At 37.5% G+C, this 11,042-nt stretch overlaps 1 protein-coding gene across 1 annotated transcript; it reads right to left on the bottom strand.

The window, feature by feature from the left end:
• Positions 1-5,414: 5,414 nt before the first annotated feature.
• Positions 5,415-7,788, bottom strand: LOC148140711 (putative G protein-coupled receptor 139). The gene is made up of 2 exons (XM_087978916.1): positions 7,719-7,788; positions 5,415-6,665 (listed from the first exon to the last, which is right to left on the bottom strand). The coding sequence occupies exons 1-2, from the start codon at positions 7,786-7,788 to the stop codon at positions 5,761-5,763; spliced, it is 975 nt and encodes a 324-aa protein (XP_087835042.1). The 3' UTR covers positions 5,415-5,760.
• Positions 7,789-11,042: the final 3,254 nt, after the last annotated feature.

The raw sequence follows: 11,042 nt of genomic DNA, 5'->3' as shown, positions 1-11,042 counted from the left end.
ATATTCTGACTGTGCCTGTGTCCGTTTCCTGTGGGTGCTCCGGTTTCCTCCAACAGTCAAAATATGTGCAGATAAGGGTAATTGGCCATGCTAAATTGCCCATAGTGTCCAGGGATGTGAAGTCTAGGTGCATTAGTCAGGATAAATGTCGAGTAATAGGTTAGGAGAATGGGTCTGGATGGGTTACTCTTCAGAGAGTCGATGTGTATTTGTTGGGACAAATAGACTGTTTCCACACTATAGGGGATCTATGATTCTACGAACGTGTGGTGCATGGAGATACTAATAGAACTCCAGATTTGGCACATCCTGGGAATTGTATAGTAATAATCTAATTTCTAACCACATTTTTTCTAACTCTACACTTTAAAAATGCATACAATAGTTAGCTGGTTAATCACATACTTCATTATAAAGTAACTCAGCAAACAGAAGTCCATAAGTTATTAGGAGACGCAGATGGATCATGATTGGAAACATGATGATTTTCATTACCATCTTGAAAGAAAACAAATTTTATATCATTTGTGATTTGCTATTCATTAAGAAGACAAATATTAATAAATGTAGAATCTCTCTAAATTCCAACTTAAATAAAAATCAAGGTTTATATGTTGCTGATTTAAGCAGGATGGAAAGCTAATAAACTACTTTAAAATATTATTCAGAACTAAAAAAACACAATTTCCATATAATTCTATAATGTGCAAATTCATCAGCTAATTTTTCGAATTTCCCTTCATCCCACTCCAGAATAGTTTATTTTATTAGACAAATAGATAATGTCACCATCATTTAAGTTTGTAGATATTTTGTTTTGAATTCTCTTCCAAATGTTGGGGGGAAAAGCTTGAATTAGATATTCATACGGATAATATAATCCAATGTATTCATTAAGAAAGTCTAATCGGTCATCCATTAACATCCTTCTGACTGTATTACGTCTGAAGAGGTAGTAGGCATGTAATCTAGTTCTGCTTGACCCAAATGGTTTAAAATTAAAAACAATAAGCATTTATGCAAAAATGGTTGATTCAATCTGAAAAAAGAGAAAAAAAAGGTTTTGCTATCTATGGGATGAAACAGTATTTAGGTCGAAATTACACCATGCTTGACACAAAAAGCAAAGTGTACATCGTGTAAAATGGAAAGAATGAACCTAAAATTCCAATGAGAGAAGCATGCGGTGTTTGTCAGCAATCAAAGAGAAATGCAGCTTCCATTCTTGGACGGTGCATTTAGAGCAGTCTTTAAGGGAATCTTTGATTCAAGGAACAATGTCTGGGCATGCAGAGAAAGAAGGGAATTGAGAACCCGCGATTGGAAAAGAATTGTGCTTCAGTGAACATTCCATTGACAATAGTTGATGTTCAACTGGAATTATAAGACGTGAGTGAAGATGAACCTGGATTCAGATGTTTGTGAGATCCTGATCTCTCGCGGGGTTCAGATTGATTTCCTACTATAACATCAGAGATGGCAACTGTGCATATAATCAATAGTGCACTCCCCAAATGAAACCAAGTCTGTTTACTTTAGTCTTTGAAGTCGATGTTTCGTTTGGTGTTTGTCCAAATAACTGTTTTTCCTGAAACCGTGTAATTTATGTTTCATTATCCAAGTTCTCACTTTTGTTCGTATTTTCTGTCTTTAAGTCGATATCAGCTCCAGTATTTGTATCGTTATTTTTCTTATATTTAAGGTAACGACAAGGAGTGCAGCCTTGCACACTTTTCTCAGACTGGTTCAAACTCCGTTGTTCCTTGAAGAAACGTTTTGGAAAACCTATCAAGTGTATATTCGTATTTTGCATCACATAACCTTTTAACTTTGCATTTCATCTCTTGGTACCAATCTTGCCTTTACTTTCCGAAATATGTGACTTGTTTTACTTAAACAGTAGATATCGGCATAACAGCTTGTCAGGACAAAGAATTGAACTGAATCCCTGAAACGCGTTAGGGAACTGGGAAATACCAATGATTAGAATTATCTCGATGTTCATTCTTAGACCCTCAAGGTATTGGAACACGTGAGGAAAATGGTTAAGAAGATATGCACAATAATTGCCTTTATTAGCCGAATCATAGATTGAAAGAGCAGCAAGGTTATTGTGGAACTGCAAAAAAAAGTTACAGCCTCGGTGTTGTATGCATTTCTTCAAATCATATTATATGAAGGATGTGGTTGCGTTGGGGAGGGTATGGAGGATATTTACTGTGTCGTTTCCTGGCTGGAGGCTTTGAGTTATATACAGAGATTGGATAGACTTAAGATGTTTTCCTTTGAGAAAAGGAGATGGAAGGAGGACATGATTTAGATGTATAAAATTATGTGGGGCAAAGACAGGGTAAAAGAAAGAAAAACAGTCTTCGTTCCCTTTGGTAGAGGAATCATTCATCAAGGTGCATAGATATAAGTTAAGAGACAGGAAGTGTAGAGGGATTTGAGGAAAAAAGTACTTTCAGTGAGGTGGGCATCTGGAACTCGCTGTCTGCGATGGTGGCATAGACAGAAATGCTCACAGCATCTATGTAGTATATCAATATGCATTTGCGATGACAACGTATAGAAATCTTTGGGACAAGTGCTGGAAAAATGAGAATCCATTGTCTAAGTAGTTATTTTGACTGACACAGAATCGACGGGTTGATGGGCCATTTCCTCTACTGTAGAGCTCAACTACTCAATGACTAAATGCAGATGAATAAGCAATTGTCCAAGGATTTGATGAAAGCTCGGTTATCATTGTTTGAATCTGTCTAACTAAAACACAAAATTGTAATTATTCTGATTTCTTTTTTAACTTATATTTTAAATGGGTCTATATATCAATCTGTATGTCTACAGATGCGAGTCAAAAAAGATTTAATTGATATTGCAGAGATTAATTAGGTCACCTTAGATTTTGTTCTTTCCAAATACCTCGTGCACTAACTGACGGCTATAATTGTTAGGTCACTCACAATTATAGTTGTCAGTTAGTGCACGAGGTATTTGGAGAGAACAAAATTTCCATGGGATGAAAAAAAAATGAAGATGTGAATGTAACCTATTGCCTTATTGAAAGTGCGTAGAGAAGTGGACGATCAGTCATCTGTTTATTTTTATGAATGAGGAGAAAGTGAGGTCTGCAGATGCTGGATATCAGAGCTGAAAATGTGTTGCTGGAAAAGCGCAGCAGGTCAGGCAGCATCCATAAACAGGAGAAGGGCTTATGCCGGAAACGTCGATTCTCCTGTTCCCTGGATGCTGCCTGACCTGCTGCGCTTTTCCAGCAACACATTTTCAGCGCTTATTTTTATGAATGTCCATTAAACTCTTAAACGGGGTTCTCCAGTATTTGGGAAGCATATCTATTATTTAATGGAAAATGTGAACTATCAAGTAGATAGTCTTTTTGATGTTACCTTATTATGGATTAAAATCAGCACGCAGCACATTCCAATGATCACCGAACATTGAATTTACTGAATCCTTTAACTTATAGATGTAGTGTGGAAGATTTATTAATCGCAAAAGTTGGTTTGGAACGAGGGAACATTTTGAGGGTCAGTCAATATTCTAATTTGACTGTGTTGTGAATCGATAAGAGATGAGGCTGGCTAGCACGTTTTGAATTGCTAGTCATGCTAGTCATCTTAAGCTGGAAAGGAGCAGTGTGGAAACAGGCCGTTCAGCCCGAAGCGCAACCCACCCATACCCATTCCCCTACATCTAACACTACGGGCAATTTAGCGTGGCCCATTGACCTAACCTGCACATTTTTGGACTGTGGGAGGAAACCGGAGCACCCGGAGAAAACCCACACAGACAATGTGCACACAGTCAGTCGCCTGAGGTGGGAATTGAACCCGGGTCTCTGGCGCTGTGAGGCAGAAGTGCTAACCACTGTGCCACCGTGCCACCCACATAAATAATATAGTCACAACACAATCCCTTTACTACAATATTATGTTCACAACTTCTGACCGAAAATGAGCACAAATGGATTAGTTATATAGGTGTCAGTAAATAAAGCATTCAAAACTATATAGATGAGAGTGCGAGCTAGATTGAGAATTCGAATTGAAACGTAAGTCTGGAAAACATATGTAATACAGTTATCTTATTTCTCAATGTAACAGTAAAAATAATAATGGCGCACTCACAATAATAGCCGTCAGTTAGTGGACGAGGAATTTGGAGAGAACAAAATTTCCATGGGATAAAACAAAAATTTATGAAGATGTGAATGTAACCTATTGCCTTATTGAAAGTGCGTAGAGAAGTGGACGATCAGTCATCTGTTTATTCTTATGAATGTCCATTAAATTCTTAAGTGGGGTTCTCCAGTCTTTGGGAAGCATATCTACTATTTAATGGAAAGTGTGAACTATCAAGTAGATTAACGGGTCTTTTTGATGTTACAGCTAACGATCCGTTTCAATGAACTCCAACTAACCACGAAACGACACGGCCAGCTATCCTTAATAGCCACACATGCGGATGACAAGCAACATGAGTTCGACTGGGACAACACGACGATTATTGGACAAGTCAAACAGAGAACAGCCAGGGAATTCCTAGAGGCATGGCACTCATCCACAGATTCTGTCAAGAAACACATCGACCTGGACCCAATATACCGGCCACTGCAGCGGACAGCTGGAACTGACAACCGGAAGCGGCAGAGACAAACTACTATAAATGCAGGAGGAAACATCACTGAAGCGCTTCGCAGGAGGCTCCCAAGCACTGAGGATGTCAACTAGACAGGGGACGAAACGTCTGCAATACAAATTCCCAGCTCGGCAAACAGAACCACAACATTATTTATATCCTTTCAGTGAAAATATTTATTTTTCATTCGTGCAATCGACCTATAAGAAGCATGCATAAAATATTTGTTATTTATTGAGAAAGTTGTTCCCTGCAGTCACATGTACTCATGACAATCAAGCATGTGAATAACTCGACATAACATTTCCGAAGAGCGTTTTTAATGGCAGTTCATTTGCAAAATGGTATCACAAGATTATGTTGGAATTTGGTTTCGTTTCATGCATTGAGGTGTATCCCAATTGCCTGAACCTCTGTATATTTGTTGCTTAATTTGTGTTCAAAGGGTATTTGCAATCTGTAGTTCAAATTCCCAGGTGCTATGTCATGTCAACCAAAAGAGGGAAAGCCATCCTGAAATGGGCTCCTTTTACAAATAAAACGAATAGTGTTTTGCAGTTGTTTTTGTTTTTCTGTCGTTCGCTAGTCCGAAGAAGTTGTGAAAAGTTTAGGGATATTACCAATGGAAAATTGCTTTTGCATTGACATTAACTCTAGAAGATTATTCATATGATTCTTAGGGAAATTAGACAAAAAAGGAGAGTGGTTACTTTAGAGAGAATATTATTAACTTGAAGAAAGCCTAAGTCAAAATTGCGCAGCACTGCTCCGCAGGATAATTTGAATATTTGAAACATGATTGACTGGAAAACGAGTAGGTAAGACAAATTATTTGATATTTCATCATAACGGACTTTTATCAGCAAGAGTAAAGATGTAATTTCGTGTAGCTGCAAAGATGTATTCATATTTGGCCATTGCTGCCTGAATGTTAATGTAATACAGTCAAAATTGTCGTGGCTGCATATTGTTCAACACACAATCTTTCCCATTTAATTCAATAGAAGCAAAATCATCAGCAATTATTCTTCTGCGCCTTTTTATTTCAATTTCGAAAATTCAAGTGATTATTATTTTCGTTGAAATCAGTTAAACCATTTATCTGAAGCAGTTTATTAACAGTTCCAGTGGAAGCTTAATCATACTTCTCAGCTCATCTCGGAATTTTACCTGTGATACTGCATAGATGAAGGTGTTTGTGCAAGAACTCAAAACGCTGAGCATATATCCAGTTTCTTCTAAAATGGAGAAAGGTGAACTATAATCGTCTGTCAAAAATTGAATATCTGCAAATTGTACAGCAATGTACGATATGAAGGTTACAATCCATAAAAGTATGAAATTGCCTGAAATGGCCAGGAGTAAAACAATAGATTTCCTTCGGTTCTCTGCTTCAGTGTCAATAGAATTCTCAGCACGTTTTGGTCCTCGGATACCCCTTCTCACCTTGTTGGCTTGCACAATGTACCTGATAGTTAATGTATTGAAAAATAAAATCAAAACGAATGGAAGTAATGGTGTTAAAATAGTTTTCAACCATAAAAATGCAACCCATGCAGGTAATGTGTAGAAACTTGATTTTACAAAGCAGGACCATGGTATATTGTCAATTATTTCCCGAGGTTCGTAGATGAAATAGGTCGGAGCACTTTGCAAAATACTCAACGAACACATAGCTGAGATAGCCACAGCTGCAGTCCTTTCAGTGCAATATTTAACCCGCCATTTGTGACAACAAATGGCCACAAATCGATCAAAAGTGAAAGCAACAGTGAACCAAACAGAGCAGTCAATAGAGAAAAAAATCAGAGCTAAATTTAAACTGCAAATGGGAGTGTAATTCAGGAACGAATATGGAAAATAGGCATCTTTAATTTCATACAGTATCACGTCAAATATCAGAACAAGTAGATCTGCTGCAGCCATTGCGACTAGGTAGCGGCTGATGCAATTGGAAAGACCACACCTTCCATGCAAGAGAACCAAAATTGTCAACAAATTTGCTGCAAGGAAAGAAAAAAATGACATTATAACTTCATTTTAATTCTGTAGATGATCAGTTATTAGCTTATTGGTGTAAATATTCATTTACATCTTAACGTGTCTTTTCTACTCTGTCCGATTTTATTTTGGTTTTCATTGGAAAACCCAGATTTGGATGTACATGTGGCTTCCAATACCGAGGCAACATAATATAATGGTAGCAATAGTCTCAAGTTCAACCTATTCAAGAGTTACAGATTAGGCGTATTTTTTTTAATCTTCCTAATAAATGATTGACCAGTTGATGCACAGAAGTAAAACAACTGTTCAGAATTTTCTTGCAATGTTCCAGTTTTAGAAACAACTTATTGTCCTGTTTAAATACCTAATTACATTGGCAAAAAATAGTTAGTTACCACATTTCAAATATCTTGGACATAGTATGTTAATTAACTTCGCATTCAAATGAACATTTATTTGTTTTATTTTATTGTACATATATTGTAATTATGCTTGAGATTCTCAGCTATCACTAAACCGACAACTGAATAAGTGTACCTTGCTCTCTTCCATCCTTGTGTGGAATGTGGGCTTATTATCTACATTTGCATTAAGTGTCTATTTAACATTGGGGCCGATACTGAACTGAAACTCTACTGAAATTTTCAAGACTGGCAAAGGAATGAGTTTCTCTTTCGCACTGTAGGGACAAACCTTTGTAAGATGTGTGCCTGCAATCTGCTAACTTTATAGATTTTAGTCGATCTGTAGGAAAAAAACAAACATTTATTAAAGTGGAGACATACTAGTAAGAGGACCTATCCCATCGATTGTAGTTATCACTGAATTGTTTAATCATGAATTAACAAATTTGACATTTCAGGAAGAAGCATTTCAGTAGTGATCATGGTATCAACCTCCTGTCATCTTTGAACTTTATTTTTACTTAACCAATGAAAATTGTTTGTTTCTATCTAAAAAGCGCACTAGAAGAAAAAAAATCAAAAGAAGAGAAGAGCAGGAATGCACTTAACTGGAAAAATACTTTTAAAAAATACTGTTTAGTTGCTTACCAGGGACACCGACAATGGCCAAGATAGGATAATAAATTGCAGAAATCTGAACAATTATTTGGTGCTCCATGTGTTAGATTAAGCAGCCAGCTACAGATAATGTTACTTACGATCAGTCCTAGATTTATAAGAGAATTTTTTTATAAAAGTCTCAAAAGAGTCTCAAGTGTAATGTCTAATTGACATTAGTCACAGACATTGAACAAACAGACTGGGCAGCGCTCTAGCACTTGATCACAAAACAACCAACATTTTACGAAAGCTTTTCAACATATTTCAACAAAAATCAGGAAAAGTACTTTTTTCAAATAGAAAATATTTGTCTAAATTCAACGCTTATAGAATTGCTGAATTCAATATAGGAACTGATGCTATTAAATTCTTCGTATTTCCATAATTTATTACAATGTATACTATTTCTTGAATCTTCCACTGAGCTGCAATAGATAACTGTAGCAGGAAGCCAGACCACACGGTCACAGAGAACAGAGTTAAGGTTTTAGGAACATACCTTTCCAGTATTGAAATAAACAGAAACGTAACTGTTATAAGCTATTGGCAGCGATACGAATGGAGGAGAAGAGGGCGAGAAAAAACGCGTATTTCATGTGGTGACCGCCACAGGCAATAATGCAAAGGGTATCTTCATAATGCAACAATGTTGTAGTCTGCTACAAGGTTTGGCGAAGGAATAAGTATTGTGTCCAAACGAGTGCACGTTGTCACACAGACATACTGATAGATAGACAGATAGACAGACAAACAGACAGGAAGACACACACACACACACGCACACACACACACACAAAATCTATCTCTCTCACATACACACGTGCACACACATGCACAAATTCTGATTGCAACATGAACGGCTAGAGACATGTGACGAAGATTACCCTAACAAATTAAGAATAAAGATGTAGGAACTAGAAAAAACAGAACAGGGAACCAATTGAAACTGGAGTTTATGATTTAAAACTGTTGAAGTCACGGTTTTGTCCAGGCGACAGTTGCACTGCAACACTACATGTTATGGAAATAAATATCAGAATGGGGACTTCACTGAAAATTAGATTGATGTGAAATTAAACAGCCTGAGTTCAGGATGAGCGTACTGAACAAAACAGTCAACCATTATTTGTTTAGATTTGCTTCCTGTGTTTTCTTTTCTGTAAGACTCAAAATTAACGCTAAGAGAAATACTTTCTCTTCAGTTTTGCTGCACTGATTATTGTGTTTGTCGAATTAATGTTGCATAAGTTTTTCTCCCAGTATGAAGTCCATTCTGACTTAATTCTAAGACTCTTTGGCATCCTCAAATACTTCGACATTTTCCAACATTTTATCTGAATAAATTTGGATCCAATCCCAATTTAGTCTGTAGAGATTAATCACACACTGGGTGACCCCTTTATAAATTGGCTCAAGTTTATCCTCAAATACAATTCCAATCTACCAGTTCTTTGTCATTTTAATTCTCCAACTAAGTCTGATACCAAAATTTCTGTCTGTGGTGTACTTCAGTATTCTGTTGAACTTCAGCAGAAGATCGCTAAACACAACCATGTGTACTGTCTCAGCACCTTGCAGCAGTCTAACGTCAGCCTTGAATTCATCAGCTTTACTTGAGAGAGTCGACCTCCAATTTAACATGTGCGTTGATTTACCATTATGTTTACAGCTTCTCTTTTGTTTTGCTGAGTTGATTTTTTTTTTACTCTGTTTTCTGGTTTGCAAACAAATGGGTTTCTGTGCCTCAGTTGCACACAGACTTTGCTTCTTCACTACATCGACAAAGCAATACATGGCAATTCCACCAGTTGCATCATTAAACATTTTGTGATTTAATTGCTCTTGAACTTGACAAATTCAATTAACATGTGCCTTCCACTACTGTGCAATGATACAATATATTATCGTTTCGATAAATCAGTGAATCCTTCTATTAATTAAACTGAACACACAGAAAAGCTTACCTCGCCTCGTAATCTGTAAATTTGAGTGACATAGCACTTCCAAATTTCTACTGTCTGAAGAAAATAACATCAAATTATTCTTCAACTCCAAAAATGAACTTTTAACAGTGACTATTAACAACTATAAGACCCCCTTCCCCTTAACTACTTATTAACCGCCGTCTAACATTGCTAATCAGAGAGTGCATCACAGCTACAGAAACGAAGGTTGTTGAGGAAGGTTTGTCTACTGAGTCAGTACAGGTGGAAGTTAGGAACAGTAAGGGAACAACCACCGCATTGGGGATTTTCTGCAGACCATCTAATAGCACTAGAGAGATTGAAGATCTCATTGGTGAGCAGATTCTGGAAAAATGCAGAAGTAGCAGGGTTGTTTTTATGGGTGATTTCAACTTTCCCAATATCGATTGAAACCTTCTAATTGTAGATAATTTGGATGGAGCCAATATTGTCAGGTGTGTTCAGGAGGGTTTTCTTACTCAGTATGTCGACAGACGATGAGGGGAGAGGCCATTTTGGATTTGGTGATCGGCAACGAGCCAGGACAGGTGTCAGATCTCGCGGTGGGAGAGCACTTTGGTGACAGTGATCACAACTGCCTCACATTTAGCATAGCCTTGGAAAGTGAAAGGAACAATTACCGAGGAAAGATATTTAATTGGGGAAAAATAAATTATGACGCTATCAGACAGGAGTTGGGAAGTATTGCTTTGGAGCAATTGTTCCACAGAAAGGACACAGCAGACATGTGTAGACTATTTAAGAAGTAGTTGTTGGGAGTAATGCACAAATTTGTTTCTCTGAGGCAGGTAAGAAGAGGTAAGATTAAGGAATCTTGGATGACGAGAACAGAAGAACTTCTCGTCAAAAGGAAGAAGGCAGCTTATGTTAGGTGGAGGAAGCAAGGATCTAGCACAGCTTTAGCGGATTATAGGCTTGCTAGAAAGGATCTCAGAAATGGACTGAGGAGAGCCAGGAGAGGGCACGAAAAAGGCTTGGCCAGAAGGACTAGGGAGAACTCAAAGGCGTTTTACTCATACGTGAGGAATAAGAAAATGATCAGGGAGATGGTAGGGCCGATCAGGGATAGCGGAGGGAACTTGCACGTGGAGTCTGAGCAGATGGGGGATGTCCTAAATGAGTTTTTGCGTCGGTTTTCACTAATGAAAGTGACCTAGTTGTGAATGAAAACTTAGAGGAGCTGGGATACAGTCTTGACCAAATCAAGATTGATGAAATTGATGTGCTAGACATTTTGCAAAACATTAAGATTGATAAGTCCCCAGGGTCAGACCAGATTTATCCTAGGCTGCTCCGGGAAGTGAGAAAGAATGTGCTAAGCCGCTGG

This window comes from Chiloscyllium plagiosum, unplaced genomic scaffold (genome assembly GCF_037043375.1).
Source record: "Chiloscyllium plagiosum isolate Xiang-an unplaced genomic scaffold, Cpla_swu_hap1 HiC_scaffold_35, whole genome shotgun sequence".
Lineage (NCBI taxonomy): Eukaryota > Metazoa > Chordata > Chondrichthyes > Orectolobiformes > Hemiscylliidae > Chiloscyllium > Chiloscyllium plagiosum.
The sequence above is the reverse complement of the archived record's forward strand: the minus strand, read 5'-3'. Positions and strand labels throughout refer to the sequence as shown.

What these genes read in the sequence shown, in the direction of transcription:
- LOC148140711 (XM_087978916.1), bottom strand. Translation starts at nt 7,788, where the DNA reads ATGGAGCACCAAATAATTGTTCAGATTTCTGCAATTTATTATCCTATC. An exon ending in GGCCATTGTCGGTGTCCCTG is followed by an intron (nt 6,666 to 7,718) that starts GTAAGCAACTAA and finishes CTTTCCTTGCAG; the next exon opens with CAAATTTGTTGACAATTTTG.